General features: G+C 64.2%; 1 protein-coding gene across 1 annotated transcript in view; it reads right to left on the reverse strand.

Moving 5' to 3' along the window:
* The window catches only part of SEZ6 (seizure related 6 homolog), a 34,641-nt gene extending 12,201 nt beyond the window's left edge, over nt 1–22,440 (reverse strand). The window contains exons 1-7 of the mRNA XM_077836922.1: nt 22,300–22,440; nt 20,882–20,894; nt 18,830–19,657; nt 17,596–17,726; nt 9,268–9,460; nt 2,062–2,247; nt 1,465–1,633 (exon numbers count right to left, since the gene is read on the reverse strand). Coding sequence (XP_077693048.1) covers nt 1,465–1,633; nt 2,062–2,247; nt 9,268–9,460; nt 17,596–17,726; nt 18,830–19,657; nt 20,882–20,894; nt 22,300–22,440 — 1,661 coding nt within the window. The remainder of the gene's footprint in view (nt 1–1,464; nt 1,634–2,061; nt 2,248–9,267; nt 9,461–17,595; nt 17,727–18,829; nt 19,658–20,881; nt 20,895–22,299) is intronic.
* Between the last annotated feature and the right edge of the window lie 4,925 nt (nt 22,441–27,365).

Here is a 27,365-nt window from a genome sequence, read left to right on the forward strand (position 1 = left end):
GGAATATTGACTATACATCTGAACTACAAAAATGTTTACACCTAGGGAACGCCCACCAGACAGAATGCAATCAGTCTGGCTGGCTAGCTGCGGACGAGCCAGTGGACCATTGGGAGAACAATAGGTCTTTGAAGATGCTCATCTCCCACCTTCCCGGGATGCTACAAACAACCTCTGACTCCTGGCTGCTTTGACACTGCAGGGTCCTGTGATTAAGTCACCTGGTACTGGACTCCATGATACAATACCAGTATTTTCCCACCGGAGGGGACTGGACGGGATGGGGCAGGGCAGGAAAACAAAGGATTCCTGCCATACGAAACACCTATTTAAGGCAGGGGAGAGATAATCAGGGTCATTTTCACTGAATCTGTGCCCAGCATGACTGCTGCATACACCTAAGCAACAAAGACACAGGGGGGAGAAGGACTGAGCGCAGGCAGGGAAGGTGTTTGGCCTGTGAAAGGGATACCTGGAGTTTTAAACTGCAAGCAACAGCAGCTTGCCTTCAAGAACCTCTGCAGACTGCCTAAATCAACATTTAGGGTGAGAAATTATTACTTGTAACCAGCTTCTTTAGTATTTTAAGCTTATCTTCGTTTTTGTTTTATTTGCTGGATAATCTGCTTTGACCTGTTTGCTACCCCTTATAATCACTTAAAATCGATCTTCTGTAGTTACTAAACTTGTTTTGGTTTTCTCTAAAACCAGTTTGTGGAATTCATAACTGGCGGTGGGGAAAAGCTGTTGAATATCTCCCTCCACCCCGAGGAGGGGAGCAAATTTCATGAGCTTATGCTTCACAGTTCTCTGAGCTGCACAAGACACTATAGGTTTGGGTTTGTGCTCCAGAGGGGGTGTGCACGTGAGTGCTGGGCAATTCCCTAGCTGTGCTGATTTCAGCGTCTGGGTCCTTCTGCAGCTGGGTGTGTCCCTACCTGGGTGTGTCCCTACCTGTGTGTGCTGGAGGAAGCTTGAGGGCCTGGCTCAGCAGGACAGTGTAAGGGAGCCCAGGCTGGTGGAACAGGTGGGCTCAGTGGTACCCCAGTACATCAGGCGGCACCCTGGAGGATGGGTAACCCATCACACAGGGGAGCTGTGGTGCCCTGGTTATCTCCTCTATCCCCTCTCCTACAGGGGGCTCAGTGGGAAGGCCGGCTCAGGCATGGAGAGTCGGAGGGGAGCCCCTGGTTGGGGTGGGAGCCCAACACCTGTCACTGTCCATCAGCGCTGGCTAGAGCTCTGACCAGAGAGCAGGGCAGCCTCAATGGCACAGCTGCTCTGGCATGTGCCATCGGTGGGTTTCAGAGCCAGCATCCACTTGCAAACACATGTTGCAAGTCCTACACAGTGTGGCAGGGGAGCTCTAGCGCCCCAGGCCTCACAGACACGTCCACCCTGCTCCCCTGAGGCTGCACCCTCATAGGCCCTTCCCTTGTACGGGCCCCGCTCCCTGCCCCGCACCTGTCATCATCCTCAGCCAGCGCGACCTTCTCGAAGTGCAGGTGCAGGCGATGGCCCCTGGGGGCCTCCAGCAGCCACTGGCAAGTCAGGTTGCTGCTGTAGTTGTTTGGGAAGCCGGGCGAGATGATGCGTCCGACGGTGGCATTTCTGATCACGCCTCCGCAGGCCGCTGCAAGGGGAGGCCGAGGGTTAGGAGCACTGGGGGGATGGCCGCCAGGCAGTGGCTTGCCCAGGCGGGGGCATCGGAGATGGGGCAGGCCGACTGGCTTGCCCCCATCAGAACGCCCTTGGCCAGATACTGCCCGGCCTTGCAGTAGTGGGCAGAGGGCAGTGCCTGGAGCCGGGCTGCAGCTGCAGGGCAGTGGTTGGAGCGTGCCCAGTGCTTAGGGGGCACCCCATAGCCTGTGGGAAGGTGCTGGGGTGCAGAACCCTCTCTTAGGAGGAGACAGCCAATCACGAGCTGGCGTCTGGGGCCAGGCTCAGGCTGAGAAGGCCAAACTCACATCCCTTGTGAGCAGCTAAGGTCTGCTCTGGCAAGGCCTGTGCCCAGCCAGTGGGGCATCCGGCAGCACTGGGCAGCCCCTCCCCCCAACTCACCCAGGCAGATGGGCTCCCGGCCGCTCCAGAAGGGCCAGGTGGCGTTGAGGCAGGTGAGCACAGGCGGGCCCTGCAGCTGGTACCCTGTGGTGCAGTAGAAGTGGGCGCTGCCCCCAGGGTGCAGGCTGGTGATGGAGATGTCGCCGTAGGCCGGTCGGGAGGGGAAGCTGCAGCTCAGCAGATAGGCTGGAAGGGAGGAAGGGAGAGAGAGGGGCATTGAATGGCAGGGCCTGGCAGGCTGAATGGCTGGAGCGATGTGCTCCCTGGCTTGGCATGCCTGGTGCCCGGGGGTGGGTGCCCCGTGCCCGTGGGGGCGGGTGCCTGGTGTCTATAGGGAGGGATGGACTCAACCATGTCCCTGCTTCATGGTTGCAACCCGCTGGCCCCAGTCCCCCCAGGGCACCAGGCTGTCACCCCCTCACTGCCCCGCACAGCACTGACCCAGGGCAGAAGGTGCCACCACGGCACCTGGGTGTTTTGCAGCACGTGGCCCTGCCAGGCTGCCGTGATGCTGGAACACTTTTAAGCGTGGGCATGCTAAAAGCCAGACCCCCATACCGTCCACAAATCCTCCCACCCCGAGCTGGGTCCAGGAGCAGGGCCATGTCTTTGGGAGGGGGGGACCTGGACAGGAGTAAGGGGGCCGAGGCCAGGACCACAGCTGGGGACGGGCGCGGGATCAGGAGCGGAGCCGCTGGGTGTGGGGCCGGCAGCCAGGACCCTGGGGGGGGGCCAGAAGTGGAGCCTCGCGTAAAACCTGGGGGTGCTTCAGCACCCCCCCACACGCCTAGTTCCTGCACCTATGCCAAGCTGGGCATCAGAGGGATCCTGCCCCACAGTGTGGGTGTCACACCCTCCCTCTGAGAGCCACAGGCAGGAACTCGGGGTGGAAGGAGGTCGGCTTTCCCTCCTGGAATACCCAGCTGCTGAGCGGTTTTCTCTCCTCTCCCCCCATTGTACGGAGACCCAGAGCCTCTGGAAACACAGCCTGCCCCACCTGCCCAGGCAGCACCCAGTGGGCGCAGTTACAGAGACATGGGTCGGACGGGTGTTGTCCCTGATCCCAGCCGGCAGGTGGCAGCAAATCCTTCTGTATGGCCAGGCAGCTGGCCGGAGGAGTGCAGCCCCCCAGGCCCCACCCTGCCCACAGGTGCTGCCCGCCCAGGGACACCGCTCTGCCAGGCTGCAGGCGGGGAGCCAGACTCCTCGCTGTCCTTCTGCCAGGGGAGCTGGCGTTCCCCACCCTGCCAAGAGTCCTTTGCCCCTGCTGATGCCTTGGGAACCCCAGGAGCCATGGGTCCAGACTAAGCGGGCTGCTCCCATGGGGCTGCACAGCCTGGCTGCTGGCATCGCCAGAGTCCCTGCTGCCCCAGGGCAGGTGGCGCTGCAGGGAGTGGGCGGGGGTGGGGGTATGCAGGTGAACTCTGCCCAGGTCACGCTGGGTCTCAGAAGGGAACCCAGCCCCTGGCTCTGTGCAGGCCGGGGGTGCTCGGGGAATGACTGGGGCAGGAGCCGGAGGGGGGCTGGCAGCACCTTCGCATCTCCACGCTGGCCGAAGGGTGCTGGACAAGCGGGGTGTGAAGGGCAGCTGACAGTGAGGGAACACGCTGGTGCCCTGGGGGACCGCAAACGTGGCCGAAGATGCAGCGCCCCTCCCCCTCTGGTACCCGGCTCACTTTGCCCACACACCCGGGCACAGCCACAGTGCAACAGAGGGGACACTGCTCATAAACCTTCCTGCCCAGACCAGCCTCTGCGGCTCAGGGCTACACACTGGCTGCGTGAGCTCACAGCCTCTGCTTGCGAGGTCACTCCACCTCCGCAGCAGCACGCTGTGATGTCACAAAGAGGTGAGCCTGACCTCAGCTGGGGCGGAGGAGGGATTTGGACGAGCGAAGGATCCCGGGGGCACTCCAGGAAGAGCAGCCACGGCGCTCAGAGCACCGACCTCTTCCACCAAGCCAACACCAGCGCCAGGCAGAGCAAAGTCTAGTTCTAGTGCGGAGGAAGGGCAGGGCCCTGGGCCCCTTTGCATGCGAGTGATGCCCAGCCAGGGCCCCTTTGTACACCAGCGTGATGCCCAGCCAGGGCCCCTTTGCACACCAGCGTGATGTCCCCCCAGGGCCTCTGTGCACACCAGCGTGATGCCCCCCCAGGGCCCCTTTGCACACCAGCGTGATGTCCCCCCAGGGCCTCTGTGCACACCAGCGTGATGCCCCCCCAGGGCCCCTGTGCACACCAGCGTGATGCCCCCCCAGGGCCCCTTTGCACACCAGCGTGATGCCCCCCCAGGGCCCCTTTGCACACCAGCGTGATGTCCCCCCAGGGCCTCTGTGCACACCAGCGTGATGCCCCCCCCAGAGCCCCTTTGCACACCAGCATGATGCCCCCCCAGGGCCCCTGTGCACACCAGTGTGATGCCCCCCCAGGGCCCCTTTGCACACCAGTGTGATGCCCCCCCAGGGCCCCTGTGAACACCAGCGTGATGCCCTTCCAGGGCGCCTTTGCACACCAGCGTGATGCCCTGCCAGGACCCCGTGCCCCTTTGCACACCCTGGCAGCCAGCAGAGATGAAGACTGAGCCCAGCAGAGCCCAGACTCTCACACTCAGGGGCTGCAGCTGACTGTGCAGTGTCTGTGGGTGACGGGGGGGTGAGACCATACTGTTGGGGGGGGGTCACAAGCAGTCCAGCGCCTTCCCTAGGAGCTCCCCACGTGGGAATCAGCAGGGGAGGGGAGCAGGGATGGGCGCGATGGCCAGTGGTAGCCAGCCCAGGGCTCTCAGTAGCGGAGGGCCTGACCCTGCTGTCAGGGAGCAGAGGGTGACTCTCAGCTCATAGAGCCCCTGCCCTGGCGGGAAATGCCCCGGGCCCAAGCACCTGCGGAGGGGGGCTGGGGTACCCAGGCATCTGGCTGGCGGTACCACAGCCTGGCCGGTGGGAGTGACTGAGTCATGCCCAGCCCCTACCTGTACCCAGAATCCCCCTGAATCCGGGGTGGGGAGGGGACTGGACCCATCAGACAATAATATAAAGGAGCGTGAAGTGCGGCTTTTCCCATTAATTTGCTGCATGTTGCCATGGCGACCCCGGCCGAGGGACGCACTCAGCACAATCTGTCGTTATTTTTCCATTAATAGCGTCAGGGCGGCACCAGGCATGTTGGTGAGTGAGGGCAGGTCGGGGGGGCAGCACATCCCTCCCAGGAGATTCTGGTGCAGACAGAGACCCCCCAGCCCAGTGCTGAGCGCCCCTTGGAGGTATTGCTTTGCTGAGGGACCTTGGGCAGGTTAAGGAGACAAAGGACCATGGGAAATGGGAAAGCAGGCACCCCCCATCCCCGAAACCCACCGAGCTCCGCCAGCGCCCCTCAATCCTGACCCTCAGCCCCCTGATAGCCCAGCCCTGGGCTCCCCCATCCCCGAAACCCACCGAGCTCCGCCAGCGCCCCTCAGTCCTGACCCGCAGCCCCCTGATAGCCCAGCCCTGGGCTCCCCCATCCCCGAAACCCACCGAGCTCCGCCAGCGCCCCTCAATCCTGACCCTCAGCCCCCTGATAGCCCAGCCCTGGGCTCCCCCATCCCCGAAACCCACTGAGCTCCGCCAGCGCCCCTCAGTCCTGACCTGCAGCCCCCTGATAGCCCAGCCCTGGGCTCCCCCATCCCCGAAACCCACTGAGCTCTGCCAGCGCCCCTCAGTCCTGACCCGCAGCCCCCTGATAGCCCAGCCATGGGCTCCCCCATCCCCGAAACCCACCGAGCTCTGCTAGCGCCCCTCAATCCCGACCCGCAGCCCCCTGATAGCCCAGCCCTGGGCTCCCCCATCCCCGAAACCCACCGAGCTCCGCCAGCGCCCCTCAGTCCCGACCCTCAGCCCCTGATAGCCCAGCCCTGGGCTCCCCCATCTCCGAAACCCACCGAGCTCCGCCAGCGCCCCTCAGTCCTGACCCGCAGCCCCCTGATAGCCCAGCCCTGGGCTCCCCCATCCCCGAAACCCACCGAGCTCCGCCAGCGCCCCTCAGTCCTGACCCGCAGCCCCCTGATAGCCCAGCCCTGGGCTCCCCCCATCCCTGAAACCCACCGAGCTCCGCCAGCACCCCTCAGTCCTGACCCGCAGCCCCCTGATAGCCTAGCCCTGGGCTCCCCCATCCCCGAAACCCACCGAGCTCCACCAGCGCCCCTCAATCCCGACCCGCAACCCCCTGATAGCCCAGCCCTGGGCACCCCCATCCCCGAAACCCACCGAGCTCCGCCAGCGCCCCTTAATCCCGACCCGCAACCCCCTGATAGCCCAACCCTGGGCTCCCCCCATCCCCGAAACCCACCGAGCTCTGCCAGCGCCCCTCAGTCCTGACCCGCAGCCCCCTGATAGCCCAGCCATGGGCTCCCCCATCCCCGAAACCCACCGAGCTCTGCCAGCGCCCCTCAGTCCCGACCCGCAGCCCCCTGATAGCCCAGCCCTGGGCTTCCCCATCCCCGAAACCCACCGAGCTCCGCCAGCGCCCCTCAATCCCGACCGCAACCCCCTGATAGCCCAGCCCTGGGCACCCCCATCCCCGAAACCCACCGAGCTCCGCCAGCGCCCCTCAGTCCTGACCCGCAGCCCCCTGATAGCCTAGCCCTGGGCTCCCCCATCCCCGAAACCCACCGAGCTCCGCCAGCACCCCTCAATCCCGACCCTCAGCCCCCTGATAGCCCAGCCCTGGGCTCCCCCATCCCAGAACCCACCGAGCTCCGCCAGCGCCCCTCAGTCCCGACCCGCAGCCCCCTGATAGCCCAGCCCTGGGCACCCCCATCCCCGAAACCCACCGAGCTCCGCCAGCGCCCCTCAGTCCTGACCCGCAACCCCCTGATAGCCCAGCCCTGGGCACCCCCATCCCCAAAACCCACCGAGCTCCGCCAGCGCCCCTCAGTCCTGACCCGCAGCCCCCTGATAGCCTAGCCCTGGGCTCCCCCATCCCCGAAACCCACCGAGCTCCGCCAGTGCCCCTCAGTCCCGACCCGCAGCCCCCTGATAGCCCAGCCCTGGGCTCCCCCCAGATCCAACAAGCTTCACGTCCCAGGGGTCTGGACTCCAGCACCCCCCCTCTGCCAGACCCTGCCCCTGTCGTGCCGCCCCAGCATTTCCTCTGCCTGAACCCAGAGAAAGAGCCACCTGCGTGACTCCTGCGTGACCACAGCTACAACCCCATGACACTACAGCATCTCCGCCTGGGGGCTGGCTGCTCTTGGGGGGCTGAGCTCAAACAGCAGAGACTCTGCCCCAAGCCTTCCCTACCCTCCTCCCACCCCTCTGTCCTGCAATGCCCCACGGCCTACCCCATGACTGCCCTCGTCCCCCAGCCAATGCTGGCACATTTGACTCATCCCTGCTGCTGGGGTCCAGCTCCAGGAGGGCTGCGGGGTGGCACCCCCATGGGAACGCTGCTCTGGTGAGAGGTGCCGGGAGCCTGGTGCTGAAGGGCACGACCCCTCTGCGCTCCCTTGGCCACGGCCTCAGCGCCAGCCTGCAGCGAGGGGGCAGTCAGGGGATTGTGACGTGAGCGCCAGAGCCGAGAGCCCTCAAGCTCCTCCCTTAGGCCCCCGCGTGGCAACCAGCCAGGCCAGGGCACCATGTCAGTGGCCCCTTGGCCCTCCAGACGGGAACCCCTGGTAAGTCTTCAGCCCATGTTCCTTGGAGCCTCCCACCTCATCGGCTGCCTCAGCGCTGGCTCCCTCAGGCTCTACGGCCCACCTCTGCCATCAGCCAGGCGGGGGCAAGACACGGAGCAGCTGGTGGGCTGGGAGCATTGCTGAGGCTGGGGACGAGGAGGCTGCATATGGTGTGTGGGGTGGGATTCACACTGCGGGCTCGATGTGGGCACTGCAGGCAGAGGGGTCAGGGCGAGGGAGGAGACAGAAGCTCAGGGCAGGATAGTGGCACTGCCGGGCTCCAAGCCTGGGGTGGGGAGCAGGGGAGAAAGTCCCTGAGATCCAGGCTAGCCTGTAGGTGTGTGGCTGGCTCCCCCCGCCAACAACCGCCTTTGCAGAGCCCCACAGGAGGCTCCCCGGAGGCACGTCCCTCGGCTGGCCCTGTTGCACGTGGGCGCCGTGCGGGAGGAGCGGCTCCGCCCTGCTATCAGCGACAAGGGGCCTAACTTTGCCGGTAATTATGTTAAATGAGCCCGTAATTGCTCACACCAATTATCTCTCCATTAGCGCGTCTCTCTGGTTGGTGCCCGTTTAACCTGGCGATGTCGCAGATTAACTCCGCCAGCAATTCCAGAGCTTTAAACAGGCTAATTGGCCCTGGCTGGCTGCAGCTGTGCCAGGGAAACAGGGGTTCACCTGCAGGGGAGTGGGCGGGGCCGCCCTGCGGACACACTCTTGGCAGGATGGTGCCATGCTGTGCACTGGGCACAGGGGCGAGATGGGTGCGCGCTCTGACCCAGGGCTGAGCCTAACTCCACAAATCCTGGGAGGGAGATGCTGTTGCCCCAGGCTATGGGGGGAGAGGGGTGACATGGTGGCCTCGGAGGAGGAGGGGGCTCTGAGAGGGACAGGTGTGGGGGTGTATATGACCACACTTAGCCAGAGCTTGCCTGGCCGCTCCCAGCCAAGGTGAAGTGCAAAGGGTCCAGGTGGGATGCCAGGCTGTGCTCTGTGCAGACACGCGCCCACGGGGGGGTGCCGTGCTACATGTCCAGTGTGCCCATATTACAAAGGGACTCTAGGTTGGCTCCATGGGAGGGGAAAGGGCCCCTCCCCAGCCTCAGCTGCCAGGGCCCCTTTCGCCAGGGACAGGGGCATGCTTGGCCCCATTGCTAAGCCAGGTGGCCTCTGGCCCCAGCACATGGCCTGGAGACAAAGGATTCTTAGCTACAAGCCACCGGACACTGACTGCCAGTCCCCTTCCCAAACCTGCCAGGCCCATCAGCTCCTGGGAGCAGCCCCCACACTGCTGTGGGGCAGCACTCCTCTCCCGGGGTGGGGCTGCCTCGTGGGGCACTGGGTCTAGGGCGCAGGGCACCACATCATGCCCCCCAGCTCTGCTGCAGCATCAGAGCTCTGAATGACCTGCTGCGCCCCACCAAGTGACGAGGCGAGCACGACGGGCCCTCTGGCTGCAGGAGGGCACCAAGGGCGGGGCCATGTCTGGCTGGCACGTGTGGGGGGCAGGACGGCACAGGGACCGTGGCTCCGCAGGGCACCGCAAGCCGTGCCCGTACCTTGGAAGCGGAAGTGGAAGGTGCCGGGGCTGGCGGGCTGGGGGCTCTGGAACCGCACGCTGACCCGGTTGGTCGGGCTGCGGATCACCTGGCCCCTCATGAGGAAGGACTCGTTGGCCAGGACGACAGGCTCCGCGCCCCCAAAGGTCTCCATGGTGACCGTCTCCCCTTCTGACAGGCTGATGTTCAGGACCTGTGGGAGGAAGGGGCATTGTCAGTGGGGCATCAAGTTATAGCCAGCCCATGTGCTTGGCCCAAGGGCAGAGCAGGGGCACCTCCCCCGTTGGCCTTTCCCCTGGTCCCGCCCGGGCGACTGGCACAGCAGGGGGCTGGCTTGCCCCCCCACCCCAGCTAAATCTGAGAGCCTGGGAGGAGTCACCTGGCCAGCCGCCCCACACCTGCCGGGCTCCAGAGACAGAACACAGCTCTCCTGCGCCAGGCCTGCCAGCTCCACGGGGTGGGCAGTCACCCAGACAGCCCCCAAGAGGGGCCGGCGCTCACGCCCAGGGGGCTTGTCTCCTCTTCTGGAAGGGGATGTGCCTATCCCCACCCAGATCCTCCCCCGACACCCCCCCCACCCCCGCTGCCCCCCAGAGCCCCAGTGCCAGGCGGGCACGTCTCTCTCAGCACCTTTTCCCACAGTCAGTAAGCGAGCGGTGAGGCCGGTCTGCCCAGGGCCAATGGCAGCAGCAGCTTTCAAACATACTTAGCAGCCCCGAAAATCTCGGTGCTGGGAGATGCCTTGGACAGGCAGCGCTCGGCGTGCTGCCCCTGCGCGGGCTGGAACCGGGCCCGTGGGCAGGGGGCAGAGCCCGCAGGAGAGCCGCCCGCTGTGCCCTGCTCCGATGCTGAGCGGGCCCCGGCCCCGACACTGGGCTCTGACTGGGCCAGGTCAGAGGGCTACACTCCAGCGGCACCGTGGTGAAGCTCCCGTGATTGAGAAGAGCCATCGGTGTCCACGGCAGCGCTGGGGCAGAGACCCGTGGCAGCACGGCGAGTGAATCCCAGGGCTTACGGGCCAGAGAGATGCCTGGCAGGGAGCCAGGACAGAACGGCCCTGCCACGTGGCCCTGGGGGGGTGGGGAGAGACAGAGCCGTCTTTAATTGAGGGGTCTCAGAGTGCTGGAGACCTCTGGGGCCTCCTGCCCCACCAGAGGGTCAGCACCACCATCCCAGTGCACAGAGGCCAGGGACTCACCAAGGCCACACAGTGTCAGGCAGAAGCAGAGCTGGGGACAGAACCCAGGAGTCCTGGCTCCCGGTCCCCCCACCCCCACTCTAACCCCCTGGATCCCGCTCCACGCTGGGCCATGCCACCCCCAGGCTGTTTCTCCCAACCCCCCGCAGGCAGGGCTGGAGCTGGCCTAGCCCTGGCTAGGCCCCGTCATGGCCCTGTTGCCGCAGTAGACCCTGGCCAGGAGGACGTGGGTGCTGCTCCCTGGCTGGTGCTGCCCACGCTGCCATTAGCTTCCCCAGGGGCACACGGGCCAGCTCCCCCAAGCAGCCGTTCAGTGGCAATATGCCCTCGCTCCATTGCCATGGTAACTGGCGGCTGTCCCAGCCGAGAGCTTTGGAGCTGCGAGCTCTGCCAGCACGTGGGGCCCCGGCCTCCGAGGGCTCCCTCTGCTTGGCCACGCAAGGGGGCAGCACTATGGGCCCCTCCATTACCCTGCCCCTCCAGGAAACCCTTGGGGACTGGCTCCAGACATTGTCCTGAGAAGGCGGGGTTAGCTACTGCGGGGGCAGATCCTGGATCTCCCCGTTTGGGGCCTAAGCCAACATGGCAGCTGGGGGAGGGGTGAAGGGACAGGACCCAAAGGGAACTGCTAGGCGCCCCAGGCCCAGGGGTGTGGCTGGAGGGACAGGAGGGCGGCTTGTCCCTCTGGAGACTCCAGGCCACCCCTGGAAGGGGGCACAGCGGTTCCAGTCCCTTCTGCGGGCTGCCGAGGCCGCGGGGCCCATCCCCTGGGGCACGGAACGGCCTGCACCCGGCGCAGCCACCGCATGCAGCTCCTGAAGACAAAACACGCAGTGGCTCGTGCTGGGCCTCGCCCTGGGAGAGGGCAGGCACTGGGGCTGCAATGGTGCCCACATGCGAGGCAGGTACGGGTCACAGATGGTACCCGCTCGCTGCAAACCCCTTGTGGAGACACCATTTGCACGGGCCCAGTGAAAGCAGGGAGAGCTGCCCGGGTGCAAACCACAGCTCCGACACTGGTTCCTGGGGCAGCAGCACCAGAGACTGGAACCCCAGGGAGGCCAAGGTCGGGAGTGGAGCTGGTGCCTGCAGCCAGGGACAACGGCTGCTGGGGCCAGCAGTACAGGGGACCCCACAGCCAGCATGCAGGGCAGAGGGCGGGCAGAGCCCAGAGGAGCCCCCGCAGGTGCTCCCAGGTATAGGGGGCTCTGCGGGCAGCAGCTCAGATGCCAGGCAGGAAGGGAGCCCTGGGAATGGCACGTGTCAGCCTCACACGGCTCATGGCGGGCATGCACATTCACTCCCTTGGCCTTAACAGGCAGGCTCGAGAGCCAATGGGAACCGGGGAAGAGGCTCTGGGCACGGCCCGATGGATCCCGGCCAGCAGGAGATGGAGAACCGCCAGCACAACGAGCTCCAGATGGCGAAGAGACGCAGCCAGCTGGAGAGAGGGGCCCAGCCACCGAGCTAGCGGAGCAGGGAGCCTCCAGCAGGATCCACACAGCACACAGACACTCCCCCATGCATGGGCACCACGCATACACCCCCTCCCCCGTGTGCACACACACGCAGAGACCCCCCAGGCAGGGGCACACGCATACTCATAAACCCCCATGCACACGCAAACACACATACTCATAGATCCCCCCCACGCACACTCATACACACTCCCCCATGCACACACTCTCAGCAGCAACGAGAGGAGCCCAGGAGAGGGTTCCGTGGTAGGATGCTGCAGCCGCAGGCCAGGCTGGGTTTGGCTGCGCGTCTGCAGGTTGCTGCAGGGCTCTTGCTTGCCAACCCCAGCGGTGCCGTGCAAGTGCCACGTGACTCAGCAGCAGTCAAAGCGGAGCAGCTCGCCCCCCGGCCCCAGGGGGCTGCTACCGGGCTAGAGCCTGCAGCCCACCCACATGGGGTGTTCCCACAACAGGCTAAGCCCAGCTTTAACTGAACTGCTTTCACACCGGTCTGGATCATGCTGGGCACCGTTTGGTGCAGAGGTGGCCTGGATGGGAGGACAGCTGGAAGCTGGTTTATGCAATGGGAGCTGGGTGCAGGCCAGGGCACAAACTCATGCTGGTTTAGTGCATGTGATGCCTTCCCCGCAAGCGGCTGCCCACCTTTGGGGGCAGGGCACACAGAGGGCACAGAGAGCTTCAGCCTAGGTTTCATAGCTGCCTCTGGGCCAGTGCGATCCCGTCGCGTCTCCGTGCACCTCCCCATCCCAGTTCCAAGGGCTAAGGCGGCCCCGGTCCTCCCAAGAGAACGAGAACGTGGCTGCCCTCCCAGGCAGAACAGACCGGGCCCTGCCCAGCGCTCTCAGTCAAGCTGCATCGCATTCACTTAGAGCAACCATGGATTCCCGCGGCGGGCGCGGTCATGGCTGCCACTCAGCCATGCAGTGTGGAAATGCAGACAGATTGCCCAGCACAGGCGAGGAAATGGAGTTCTCTCCCGTGATTGTTCTGCAAATTCAGAAACTCCAGCTGGGGTGGGCGGTGACCTGGACAGGGGCCCTGGGCAGCAGCCAATCCGCCAGACACATAGGCAAGCTTTGGGGCAGACACAGGTGGAGCCGTACCGCCTCCGGCCTCGTCCGAGCGAACGCAGGTAACTGCCCCACTCTCCCTTTACTGGTTTCAGCATCCCTGGGCCTTTACATCTGCAGCTGTTCCAGCCAGCAGCGAGAGCAGAGCGGTCCCCACTGCCCCTCTTCTGTGCCACATGCCCACTCCGCGTACCCCCATAGCCCCATGGCCACAGTCTCTAAGCCTCACGCCCCCTGCTCTGGGAGTCAGGATCACCCCTGCTTTACAGGGAGGCACCACAGCTCAGAGAGACTCAGCCAAGGTCTCCCAGAGCTAGGAATTAAACCCAGGCATCCTAAGTCTCACCCGGCCCAGCTCTGAGCTGCTCGCTTGCTGCTGGAGGTGAGCGGGCATCCGCACACTCACAGGGGTGGGGGCTCGGGCTCCCAGCTTGCTGGGAATCCTGGGAAGGTTTAACCTTGAGGTTTCCTGGCTACAGTTTATATTTTAATGGATCGTTATAAAATATAACAACCCCCGCCCGTTTGGGACTCCCCCCCCAGTAGGGCCTGGGGATGGGGCGCAGGTGGCTGGGGAGTAGGGGTCCCGTCAGTAGCCATGGAAAGCCCCAAGGCCCTGTGGCTGGGGGGCAGCCATGTAGCCCGGCACACACATTTCAAGGACCAGCCCCCAGTCCTTAGTGTCCATCCCCGAGGCCTGGCTCCCGGCAGCTCTCTGCTGCGACGACATCATCACTTATCCTGAGAAACCCCAAGCTGTTGCCTTGTCTCATTAGGAGGTGATTGGATATTAATGATGTTAATTAAGCAACGCTACACGGTAATGGAGAGCAGTGCCGGTACGCACATTCTCACCCTGTGATGCTAATTACTGTGAGGTACCTGCCGGGTGGCAGGGGTTTGGGCAGCCGCGTGCGGGCCAGCACCGTGCCGAGCTCCTTGCCGGTCTGTTAAACTGTGGCGGGATGGAGAACCACGGGGAGGTGGGAAACTCCTTGCTTGGCTCCATGGCGATCAGCTTCCCAACCCGTAGCTAGCCCCAGTGCTGCGCTGGGCTCACCCTGCCATAACGGGCCAGGGCCAGACCGTGGGTTGATCTCCCTCCCCAGCCCCTCAGAATGCTGGCTGGTCGTGGGCCAACCCAGCCTGGGTCTGGGGGATGTGAAACCAGAGCTTGGCTTAGAGCTGGAGCGTGACACAGGCCCACAATGCCCAGCCCCGGGCAAGCAGAGCCTGCCTTGTTCTCCTCCGGGTGCTGCCACCCTGCCCACTCAGCCTGGCCAGCCGGCGCGGCACCCACCCTGCCTCAATGGATGGAGCCTGTGCGGCTGGTGGAGGCGGCGGGGTTATTTATTTATTAATATGGAGTTTGAAGGCTCTGCTGTTGCCGAGGTCTAATTAGGCCCCAGGAGAGGGACTGGCTGGGGGCTGGGGCACATTGTTCAAATGTCGCCAGATACCACGTGCATTGATTTGACATTCTGCAGCACAGCTGCTGCCCTTTCAGCATTCACATGCCCCTCGGTAGAGGGTTGGGTTTGCTCCTCAGTGGCATTTCCAGCCCCCCTGCAGCTGGACGGGCTCCTCAATTGCACCCCAGGTCCCCTGCTCTTCCCCCTGGGGAGTCCCTTCCTGCTCGTCAGCCAGCGTTTCCCTCCCAGGTGGTTCTGCGTAGCCAAGAGAGAAAGTCCTGGAGTGCTGGGCCATGGGCCCACCACAGACCCCATCAGAGCAGGGCTGGCCTTTGCTGCTATTTCCATTCCACAGCACTGCGGCGGCGTAACGGCCTTGTGACGGAGTGGGGGAGTTTCTTGCTTTTCCTTGTTTCCTATGGGGGATTTTCTTGGTTTTCCTAGGGTTTGCATGCAGAGACAGTGTGACTCAGTTTCCCTGGGTGCTATGGGTTTAACAACGTGATGGGAGAGGGAGTTTGTTATTACAGAGGACCGGAGAGGGAACTTGGGACCCCAACCACTGGCGCGGAGAATGGAGACCCCAGCCAGGTGACCTGGTGACCCGGAGGCCCAGCTCAGGAGGCCCAGCTGGGTCTGGCCAGTGGGAGGACAATGGGCTGCGAAGAAAGGAGAAGGGGCCCAGGCGACCCTGTAGATGACCCTGTTTACCTGCAGAGAAGACAATGGACAGAGGCGGGGCTTGGAGCCGGTGCTATCAGATGCCCAGCTGGGAAGCAGGGGGGCTCTGGGCTGGAGGGAGGGAGCAGGCAGAGGCCACCTGGATGCAGGGGAGACTTGGATATGCTGTGCTGGGGGAGGCCAGGCCTAAGGCCCTGAGAGTTTCCTGTGCTGTGTTCAACGCTCAATAAACCCTCCTGTTTTACACTGGCTGAGAGTCGCTCCGGTCTAGAGAACAGGGTTGCATCATCCCCTTCGGGGAGGGGTGGGGGTGGAGGCCCCGGGGGGCCAGAGTGAGTGGACTCCCTGTGGGGGCCCATGGCGAGAAACGGGTGTGCTAAGGCTCAGAGAGGTGTGGCTCCAGGAGGTGGAGGGGCTGAACCCCGAGAGAGAGTGGACCCCTGGGAGAAGGGCTGTCGCACTGAAAGGGGCACCCCCTACGGACCGCATGGGCCAAGTCCGTGACAACGTGGTAGCAGAGGGTGGCTCGCGGATGCACCCTGTAGACGGAGGGCTGCGACCACAGGCGCCTGGCAGTGAGTGGCTGCCAGCGATAGAACAAGGGTATTGAAAGGGACCGGCCTGGAAATGGCCTATAACCAGCTCTGTCCGAGGGACCTGGCATGTCTGCGCAGGGAGAGAGGGCTGAGCGTGGGGAGGCTTACTAAGGAGCAGCTGATGGCTCAGCTTGTAGAGAATGACCAGTCTGAGGAACAGGCTCCAGACCCCAGGGGGGCTCCTGGGGTGCCCGGAGAGCCGGAGAATAGCCGTGGGGGCAGTCTGGGTAGCAACCGGGAACCTATCAGACCCGACTCCCCAGGCAGCGCAGGGGGACCCCAGTCGGATTCCTCCCTGGAGGAGCTGCGGAGACTGGAGCTGGTGCTGAAAGCGAAGGAGCTGGAGCTGGAGGAGTGGAGGCTGGCAGACAGAAAGAGAGAACAAGAGGACCGTGCGGAACAGCGGACGCACCAGTTGGCGTTGGAGGAGCGGCGGGCTAAGAGGGCCTGCCGGGGGATAAGTGGGGAAGGGCCCGAGATGCCAGTGTTGTGGGGAATCTAGACACCAAACTGCTGCCCCGGTTTAAGGAGGGGGGGGCTATTGATGCCTATCTCATAGCCTTTGAGAAGGCTAGTGAGCTGAAACAGACCGACCCTGCAGACAGGCTCCGCTGTCCGACCCCCCTGCTGGTCCCACGGCCGTAGAGGCATTCAGCCCAAGGGATGGTATTGAGACGGGGACTATGACCTGTTCTAACAGGCTTTGCTGCAGAAGTTCGAACTGACCCCCGAGGCGTACAGGAAACGATTCTGGGGTGTACGCAAGACCTCAGGCGTCGCCTACAAGGAGGTCGCCAACCTGCTGGGGGAATATCTCCTCAAGTGGGGGAAGGGAACAGGGGCCACGATCGCACAGGACGTGTATAACCTGGTGGGGTTGGAGCAGCGGTGCGACATCTGCCCTCCAGATCTTAAGATGTGGTTAGTGGACCGGAAGCCCAAAGATCTGCGCAGTACGGGGGCACTGGCAGAAGAGTTTGTTGACAGCAGATCGGGGGCAAGAGGGAGACCCACATCAGGGACTCAGAAGGGGAGTCACCCAGAGCCCTCTCCAAGGTGGGACTTTAGGAAGCCCAACTCAGGGGTGCCCGGGAATGCCGGGGTGGGCCGACTCCCCTGGTGGGACTTGAGGGACCTGAAATGTAATGACTGTGGCCAAAAGGGACACAAGGTGGCATAATGCCTGAAGATGGAGGAAATGGCAGCTAAGCAGAACCCGCGGGGTGTCAACTGGATGAGAGTCCACCGAGAGGGGGCAGCGCGGGGCCCGGGGGCCGCAGTCGAGAGGGCTGTGCCAGAGGGAGGGGACTGCCAGGCCAGGCCCTCAGGGGAAGGCGGGGCTCCAGGTCCAGAGTGCCCATACTCCATCCACCCACACAGCCTTGGGTGACCATGGTTCCTGCAGTGGTGCCCATGCTACTCACTCCTGCAGCCACAGCAGGGCCTGCCCTGCCCCTCCAACCTGGCACCATGGCCCAATTCCCTGTCCCACAGCTGGAGATGCCCCCTGCCAGGTAGTAAGGAGGAAGGCCCAGCATGCTTTGCGCAGAAAGATTTGCATATTGAGTGTTGCCCGGTACCACCAGTGCCATCTGTTGTGGGGGAGGAGAGCTGCAGGGTGCTCAGCGCGGGCTCCGCTGGGGCGCTCCCAGCACAAGACTCAGGGGGGCGACAGGCGGCGGTCGGGGTTGGGGGGTTGGCGGTTTGCAGGCACTTCGCTAGGATTCCATTCGCGCCATGAGACGCACACGGCCCAGAAACCCCTCCCGTCCCCTGCATGGCCCGGCCTCGAGCCCGTGGGTGTTCTTCCCCACTCAGGGACTTGGGGGCTGCAGGGTCCCCCACCGGCTGCCCCAGCTGGTGATGCGGCATTCAGGAGCCCACGTTACCGACCTTGATCTCCACGCCGTAGCCGGGGTATCCGGAGATTGTGTAAGTGCAGTCCAGGCTGTCATAGGGAGAACTGACCGGCTCTGGAGACTCCAAGGAACCCTCGGGGCCAGTGAGGTTCCAGTTGCACGGAGCTGGGGACAAGAGGAAACCATGGGATCAGACAGGCTTCACGCCTGCTCCCAGCCCCGCCAGCCTATTGCACCCCTCCTCTCCCAGACAGGGTCTAGCATCCTCACCCCCTCCTCTTGCTAGCCCGGTCTCTGGGACACCTGGTGCTGATGAGAGGGTGGCTCATGGTTTCACCCCCAGCCAGGGAAGTGGAACCCCTGGTTAGCCTCATCCCCAGTACCCCACCAAGGGCCAGAAGCAGCCTGTACCCTCTCTCCCGCACCAGCCCCATCTCCTTAGATAAGAGTTTTCCCAGGACAAGCCCCCGGCTTCTGGGTTTGCTGCCATCATGCCCCATTTCACACTCACACTGTTGCGCTGGGCCAGAGGCCATGGGCTAAACTGGCCTCCATCTAGAGTGCGTCTACACTGGGCCCAGCTCTAGCAGGGGTGCAAAGGCGGGGGCGCTAGCGTGGACCGGGCACAGGTCCCGTCTAACCCTGCTTTGCTGTGGGGCCCATCTCCAGTACAGCTCCCAGTGCCCCCTTCCTGGTGGGGCCACGGCCACAGGCCCCCCACCCCAGGAGGGGCTGCACGCCACAGCAACAGAAGCCCCCTCCCACTGGGCCGCGCACCCTGGGAACCTGGGGGATGAGTGTTCCTGGCGGAGAGGTCAAAGCAGCTGAGCTCGATCCTTAGAGCCGTTCCATACCTGGACAGCAGCTGTCCTGGCTGCTGCAACAGGGTGCTCGCCAGCTCAGCCTATGGGTGCCCTCCAGCCCAGTCCCCGTGGGAGCCGGCTCCCAACCGAGGCAGCTGGTGTCTCCGGCAGCCCGTGACCATCTCCCCGCCATGTGGTGACACACTTGCTGTGCGCCTGCCACGCGCTGGGCGTGGAACGATGCCGCCCGTCAGACCTGTGCCCAACTCTTCCTCGGCTTCCCTTGTGTCGCCAACGTATCGCGACTGCCCTGCGCGGACGGCCCACTGCCAACAGCCCCCTTTTAGCCTCACCCCAAAAGCGGGTCCAGCTCTCTCCGAAGACCCTGCGGCCACTCCCACCCCCGCGTTAGCAGGCGGCCTGGCCTGGTGCCCCTGGTCACCGCTAGGGTGGGAGTGCCCTCACCTGGTACCTGCACCGTGGTGATGGTAGTCGTGGTGATGATGGTGGTTGTGGTGGTTTCCTCGTCGTCCCCAGAAACCGTGGCTGTGACGGCAGCCTCTGGCTCGGGCTCCTTGGCCCGTGGCAGCGCTGGGCCGGGCACCTGTGGCGAGACAAACCAGGCTGTGGGGGTGATGGCGGTTGTGGTGTTGCTGACCACCATGTCGGTGGTGGCTTGACCTGGGTTGGTCAGGGCAGCTTGGGAGATGGCAGGCGTGGGGGTGATGGGAGGCTCCGTGAGGACAGAGGCGGAGTTGGTCTCTGGGCCAGCTGGCTGGGGCTCTGCCCATGGGGCCACGCGGCCTGCAGCCGTGGTCAGCAGCTCCTCAGTGAACGCCGGCTTGACCATTTCTGGGGTCCTCTCCGCGTCTCTGGCCTTGGCCTTCTCTCCCACTAGGGCCGTGGGGCTGGTCATGGTCACAGGGGCTGTGGCTGGCACCGTGAGGGATGTAGTCAGGTCAGAAAACACCGGAAGGTCATCTTGGTTTGGCAGGTTGGCCCTGGGGGTCTGGGTGATCCGCCCTGGCACGTCGGGCAGGACCGGGCCTGGCCCCCGCAGGCCCCATGTGAGAAAGGGCACCTGCCTCAGATAGTCCTTCTTCACCAGGGCCTCGTGCAGGAACTCCTCCAGCAGCGGGTGATGGTTGAGCAGCGTCAGCGTGGGGGCCGTGGTGACAAAGTGGACCTTGCCCTCCAGCTCGTCCGGAGTGGGGGGCACCGTCTGGTCCCCCTCAGCCTCAGAGCTCCCCGCTGCCCTCTGGCCCACCACGTTTGGCTCCTCCGAGGCAAAGTCTGGAAGGAGGAGAGAGGTGGCTGAGAACAGGGGTGGCCAAGAGGGAAGGGGCTAGGGAGGGGCGGGGAGCTGGGCCGTCAGAGGCCTGGCAATATGAACCTTGGCATCGTGCCCCACCACCCCCAAAGGGCTCAATCGTGGCAAGTCACAGGGTGGCGGCTGGTGCTTCGGAGGCACCCAAATGCTCAGAACACCCCCGCCCCGCCAGCAGGAGACCCCCAGGACGCTGGCTGCCACCTGAGGCAGCACCCTGAGCCCTCCAGGCCCCCAGGCTGGCCTGGGTGCTGCTCTCAGACCAGCTGCCAATTCCCTCAGCAGCTGCCGACAGCCACAAGCCTCCGCCAAGCTTGTGGGGGGACAGACGCCATGTGCGGAGGGGGACAGGTCCCCCCCAGCGCAGCGCCCTCAGAGCAGCGCCCGATGGCAGAGTCAATGATGTTCTGGCTCCAGCTCTCTTTACCCAAGAACACACGTCCTCCGATAAAGTCGTCAGCTTTATCGAAAGCGATTGGCGCCTCTTCTTAGATACTGTTCTGCCTCGCTGCTCCCCTTCCCAGAGGCATGGGGGGGGGGTCTGCAGAGCTGCCCCCCCGGCCACCAAAAGGCCCTGCACTGCCCTGCTCCTGCCTGCAGTCATGGCTTCAACACCACACGCCCTGGGCCGCCGACCTCAGAACAAACTGAGCTACTGGCCTCTGCACTGTGCCCAGGGCCCTGGGGCGGGGAACTGGAGCCCTGCTGGGAACACCAAAGGCCCCAGCTTCTCTAAGAGACAGCGCACCCCTTTCCTGGGCAGCTGGAGCCCGGCAGGAGCCTGGATCTCAGCTCCCCCCGCGAGCAGGCCCCAGGTGAGGCTCCTGAAGGCTCCCCAGAATTCACTCTCCTGCTGGCCGTGTGCCCTGCCCAGCCTGGTCTCTGAAGCTGGGCCAGCCAAAGCCAGTGCCCCACACATTGCAATGGTGCCAGGGGCCCTCGGGTGCTCAGCCCTTAGCCCTGGCACCAGTATCCTGCAGACCCAAACTATCGCCCTGGTGCGGGGACACAGCAAGCAGCTCCATCGCGCAGCCAGGCTGGGGGCCCTACATGGGGCTGGTGTCCTGAGCCCGGACCTGGAGAATGGAGGGGCCAGGACACTGGCAACAGAGGACAGGCAGCTGAGTAACTGCCCCAGAACTGCGCCCACCCCACTCCTTCTCCTACCCAAGACAGGCTCCAGGCCTTACCGTGCCAGGCCAGCTGCAGGGGCCAGGGACGGGAACTGAGCTGACCCCCGTGACTGAGACAAGCCCAGCTGCGAGCCAGCCCCTTCCCCACACAGGCAAGGCAGGGGCACTGTGAAGACCCCCTCACCATTTCCTGCGAGGAGGGGCTGGCAGCCGGCAGAGGAGCGGGAGCAGCGAGGCAGAACGGTATCTAAGAGGAGGCGCCAATCGCTTTCGATAAAGCTGACGACTTTATCGGGGGACGTGTGTTCTTGGGTAAAGAGAGCTGGAGCCGGAACATCATTGACTGTGCAATTGGCAGCTGGCTCAGCAGCCCTGCCACGCGGCCGATGGGCGCTGCCACGGCTCTGGGGAGATGGTGCTTCTGGCCAGCATTACGGGGCCCTTACCCTGCATGTGGCTGCTCCGGGGGGGCATGCCCAGCAATGCAACACGTGCTAATGGATGGGACGCTGCAGCTTGTTTCACTTTGAGGGGCACGGGTGTTTCCCATCCCCCACCCGCCCTGCTGTGCTGAAGGTTAGAGCAAAGAGGGGCAGAAGAGCACGACTGGCTTACGGAGGGGGCTCCCGGCCAAGACCAGCCCAGCACAGCCCGCCCAGGGCAACCAGAGGTGACTCCCAGCTGAGACTGGCTCAGCCGGAGCTCCCCTGACCCAGTGGCTGCTCATGGGCCATGAGGTTCCCCCTACTCCCAGCTTCAGTGCCTGGTAGGATCAAGTCCAGTGCATCACTACACAACAGCTGGGGGCCCTGTAGGGGCTGAGTCCTGCCTGTCGAACCCACTACAGGTCGGGCCCCCGGGACCTCCAGAGGGGGGGCAGGGCCAACCCCAAAGTGCAGCCAGCGGCCCTGCAGCCGGGCAAGGCGGGGCAGAGCTCTGCAGCCCAACCCCCAGCCTGGGGCAGGAACTCCTCTCCCAAGGGTCCTGCTCCTCACCCCGGCCTGGGGCGAGCCTCACCGCTGCAGGCAGAGGGAGCACAGGGCGTGCCCAGCGCAGGTGGAGAGAGAGAAGAGAGTGCCGTGCCCGTGCTGGGATGGCCCCAGGGTTGAGTGTCCCCACGGGGAGCCTGGGGCCTGCTGACCTGTGCTGGGAGGGGTGTGAGAGAGAATCCCCCCATCCCAAGGACCTGCCGGGCAGCACAGGGGGCCACGGAGACGCCAGTGCCGGGAAAGTCGGATGCCAGGCAGGCTGCTCTGGAGAGGGGCCTGCAGCCTGCAGGCAGGGGAGTGTGAAGCAGCCCATGTCACAGCTGGGGCTGGGCCCAGGAGCTAACAAATGCACTGGCCCAGCCTCCGAGCGGAGACCTACATCTAATGGCAGCAGTGAGACCCTCCCTCCTGCTGCCCACCGGTGCCGGAGCGGGATGCACTCACGCCTGTGCCTGCCAGAATGTGGAGCCAACTTGGGGGTGTTACCTGACTGCCTGCAGCCCCCGCCACGGCCCCGCCGTCTTCCTGCCCGCTCCCAGCCCCCGCCACGGCCCCGCCACCCTCCTGCTCGCTCCCAGCCCCCGCCACGGCCCCGCCACCCTCCTGCTCGCTCCCAGCCCCCGCCATGGCCCCACCGCCCGGGAGCTAACAAATGCACTGGCAAATAACTTGGGGGTGCTACCTGACTGCATGCAGCCCCCACCATGGCCCCACCGCCCTCCTGCTCGCTCCCAGCCCCCGCCACAGCCCCGCCGCCCTCCTGCTCGCTCCCAGCCCCCACCACAGCCCTGCCGCCCTCCTGCATGCTCCCAGCCCCCGCCAGGGCCGCGCCGCCCTCCTGCTCGCTCCCAGCCCTGCCACGGCCCCACTGCCCTCCTGCCCGCTCCCAGCCCCGCCACCCTCCTGCTCACTCCCAGCCCCACCATGGCCACCCTCCTGCTCGCTCCCAGCCCCGCCACGGCCCCGCCGCCCTCCTGCTCACTCCCAGCCCCCACCATGGCCCCGCCGCCCTCCTGCTCGCTCCCAGCCCTGCCACGGCCCTGCCACCCTCCTGCCCGCTCCCAGCCCCGACACAGCCGCACCGCCCTCCTGCTCGCTCCCAGCCCTGCCACGGCCCCACCGCCCTCCTGCTCACTCGCAGCCCCACCACCCTCCTGCTCACTCCCAGCCCCACCATGGCCACCCTCCTGCTCGCTCCCAGCCCCGCCACCCTCCTGCTCGCTCCCAGCCCCGCCATGGTCCCGCTGCCCCCCTGCTCACTCCCAGGCCCCGCCATGGCCCCACTGCCCTCCTGCTCGCTCGCAGCCCCCGCCACAGCCCAGCCACCCTCCGGCTTGATGTCCAGGGCATCTGTTGTGGGTAGAGCTGAGTCTGGTGCAGCTCGGTGGACTCCGACACAGACTGGGACACACGGACACACATACAGCTCTGGGCCGCTGGAACGCAGCTGGGCCAACACTTCACACAGGGCTTTCTACCTCGCTCCCCTCTGACCCCTCCAGAGGAGCCCCAGGGGAGCAGCGGCCTTCAAGCATAGGCCTCATTTGACTTCTATATTTGCGGGGGCAGCTCCAGTCAGGCCAATGGGGCCACACATGGGGGAAGCAAATTCCACACCTGCCCAACGCTTGCAGTTGGGGGGGTCAACGCCCCCTGCCCTCCCCAAAATATGCCCACGTCTTCAAATAGCCTATTCCAGCAGCTGGGGCTCTTAATGGGCTGACCTGCCCTCTGCTCCTACCCGGCATCCCCAGCCCCCACCTGCACAGATCCTGAGCTAGGCCCTGATGTCATGAGATTTTAATTCTAACCACATCTGGTTCTTTGCTCCTGAGTTGGTGCCTCAAGGCCTGTTCCCAGCAGCTGTCCCCCAGCACTAGGGCTGGAAACGCACTCTTTTCTGAAATGCCAGCCGAGGTTTCCCCCCGTCACCTGACTCCAGGAGCTGGGACATTAGGCGAGCAGGCCTGCGCTCTGGGCCAGCCACAGGGTGGGCAGGGCAGCCCGTACGGCTCTGTGGCAGGCGCGCTCCCCTCCTGCCAGCACCGCAGCCTCATTAGCGGCCCTCCCTGCACATTATCTCCTAAGCTATGCAAATAACCTATGTGTGAAGCCATTTAAAGTATTTAGACTAAATGAGAAAAGGCTTTCATCAGTCCTAATGAGCCATTGAACATGGCTCCCTGGCGAATTCGCTCTCCCTGCGTCTCCTCCCCACCACCGCTTGTGCCCCAAGAGCTGCCGTGTGACCCCATTTCCTGGGGACGGCTCCCACACATGCCCTGCCCCACCTTCCCGGGGGTGGGGGGGCAGAGCTCTCAGAATGCCCCTTCCCCCATTACAGAAGACATCACAGCTCAGCCGTGTGGTCACTGGCGACACCAGTGCTGCCTGGAGAGCACCCAACACTAGACTTATTGTAGGGCCTACGTAAACGGTGGCTGAATTGTTTCCTCTTTCCAGACAAGCAGGGAGATTGCTTTGGGGAGTGGAGAACACTTGATTTTCCCAACAGGAAGGGCATTCCTCACACGCTAAAGGGGGTCGCAACCACATTGCACTGTCTGCCTGGGCCCCAGGTCAGCCCGGCCCCTCTCACGCAGGGCCAGCGGCTCGGGGTGAGATGGGCCCTCGCCAGGCCTCAGGCCCCGTCTTCAGCGATCTCTCGCCTGCCCCTTGGGCCCGCCTGGGTTGGGTCGTTCGGAGCCGGCAGGGGAGTGCAGCTGCCCTGCTCAGGGCGGCAGTAGGGATGCAGGGGGGCGCGCTGTGGCGCTCAGGCCCCTGGTGCGGGGCAGTGACCGAGGCACGCCAGTGAGGGTGTTAACACCGGACGGGAGCGTCGAACACCAACTCCGGGAGGATGAAGAGGCTTGCTAGAGGAGCTAACGCTGGTGCTGGGAGCTCCTGGCGCCACGTCGGGGGGAGCTCCCGCACCCTTCACCCCCAGGCCAGAGTGAGCAGGCAGCCTTCACCACTTCCTGTCCCCCTCGCTGCCCAGCGCAGCTCCCTCAGGCCTGGCAGCACCAGGGACGCGGCAGATGCACACCAGGGTGGGCGTGGCGGGGGGCCATTGTGCCACGTGCCAGAGGGGAGCAGGAGAGGCCAGCTAACGGCTGCAGCAGAGTTCAGCTCCTGGGGAGGGCATCCCTAGGTGGGACGGAGAGATCCAAGGACGTGCCCAGCGGGGATCAGCCATGTCCCGAGGGCCCTGCCACAGGCTCAGGTGCCCCCTTGCTCGTGTCTGCCGGCGGCAGTGCGAGCGCCAAGACAGGCCACGTTAGCGCACAGGACACGCCCTGGCGGAGCGCTAAAGCTGCGCACTGATGACACGATACTGCCGATTAGCAGGTAATTACACTGAACGCTACCAAGGGCAGGGCCCTTCAAGGATGAATCCCCAGGTGACTGCCACGTTGCAGGGACTAGGAAGAGGCTTGAGCTTCAAAGATTGGGGAAAAGGTTACTGCTCCAGTTCCTGAGTCCTGCTGAATTTGGTGCTCAGAGCGTGGGTGGGGGCTGCCAGCAAAAGGCTCCCCGCCCCGAAGCTTTGCATGTGCCCCTTACTCCTGACCCACAGCCCCATCCCCACTATCACAGCCCCAGGCCCCCCCGCCCAATGCTGTCCTTCAGCACCTCCTGCTATCTTAATCCCACTCTCCCTCACCCCAGCTAACGCCCCTCAACCCACAGCACCCAGGGCTTGCAGGAGATGCTGGCTGTGGAGAACGTCTCCCTAGGCCAGGGCGCGTCAAGATCCCCCCAGGTCCCCGTTTTCATTTGTTATTCCAGGGACTTCTGGGAATCACAGGACTCGCCAGCCCCGCCCAGCCCCGGCCCTGACACAGCCAGTTCTGTCAGAGGAGACATGAGGAGCAGCCGGTGCAGGGCCATTTCCTGCCCTGGTACAGCCAGATTTACGTCCCTTCCTACTTTATCATTAACCCACTGGATGGCACCAGGTGTTCTCCTTACCCATGGCAAGGCCCCCTATGAACCCAGGTGTCCGGAGGCCACCTGCTGGCACGCTGGCCCCCAGCACCACATGCAAGTAGAGCAGGGCTGGGTAGCAGCTGAAGGAAGCCCCGATCTGCAGCCTCCAGGACGGGGGGGGACGTGCCCCTGGGGCCGGCAGGCGGCCCTACGGGCGTGTCCCCAAAGCTCCAGAGGAGCCTCACTGCACAGTAGTGGACGGGAGAGGCCCTGCTCCCCACCTCCCCGCCTGAGCAGGGAGAAATATGCCTCGTTGCAGAAGTTCTAAGAGGTTAACTTGCACCCAGCACGACTGGAATTATTTTTTAATAGGATCCATTTATTATACCATAAAAGTTAATGAGTTTATACTGAAGGGCGCCAGAATCCCTTTTAGGTTTTAATAGGGGATTAGCACTCCAGCCCAAGCCCTACACCGGCTCATTAACTGCTGTCTGCAATGGCTCCCCACTCCAGGGGGTGGGATCTATGGGGAAGTGATGCCCCCAGCCCCCTTGCCTGGCATGCTCATGAACACAGCCTGCCAATGCAGATTCCCCTTTGTCACCGGGCCCCGAGTGGCCCCACGGGACTCAGCCACCTGCAAAAGCTTCTGGGAACTTGCCTGTCCCGGGCCGGGCATTCAGCAGTGACCCCAGGCTCAGAGAGCTGTGTGGCCACAGCCCTGCACGGGGTGTCACCAAACCCGGGGGAGATGGGCAGAAAACAAGGCTGTGTCCCTTGGGGTCTCAGAGCCCAGCAGCAGCCATGGAGCGGCTGTGCAGAGACCAGTGCCAACAGAGGGGTGCCAGCTGCATGGCCCATCTCCCCAGGGCAGGGGACACACTGGCAGAGCAGGCAGCAGGGTGCACTGGTGCTGTCCTGGCGGTGCCAGCCCTAGGGAGGGAGAGGGCTCTGGTGCTCCACCCCACGGATGCTGCCCCCAGCTCCGGAACCAGCTGGCTGCTCGGCTCAGCTCTATCCGAGTGGGTTATTTTCTCCTCACCGCTCTAAACGGCTGCGATAACCCTGCTCCTGCTGCTCGCTGGATGGCTCTGATAATGAGATGTAACTTCTCAATGGGTGTTTTGTGCTCCAGCAAAACGTGTAAATAAATTGAAATGCTAATAATACCCCATCAGGAGAGATTCACTCCGCGACCCCTGCAACCTCATCAGTGCTGGCTCCTGTGTACCAGAGGCTGCCAGCAGAGACACGGGGCCAGCCAGGCGCCGATTATGTAACGCTGGGCTGGGGGAGCCCCTGCGGGGGTGGGACGTAGGCAGCCGAATATTTTGGTTAATACCAAACAAGGCTCTGCAGGAAGAGCCATCGCTCGGTAGCACCCCCGCTGCCCACGGCGGGCGCCGGCCAGAGGCATTGCTGGGCAGTCCTGGAGCGAGTACCGAACGCTTCCACGCAGCCCTGAGAAACGCCCCCGTTTCCCACCACGCCCGGAGCAATACGCTGGGCTCAGGCAAGGCAAGACCAGAGAGTGGGGCTGCACCGGGCTGCACCAGGTACCCTGGGGGTGCTGTCAATGCAGAAGGCCCCTGGGCACCAACTGGCCTGCCCTGCCCCCA

The sequence above is a fragment of the Eretmochelys imbricata genome, chromosome 17 (genome assembly GCF_965152235.1).
Source record: "Eretmochelys imbricata isolate rEreImb1 chromosome 17, rEreImb1.hap1, whole genome shotgun sequence".
In the NCBI taxonomy this organism is placed as follows: Eukaryota; Metazoa; Chordata; order Testudines; family Cheloniidae; genus Eretmochelys; species Eretmochelys imbricata.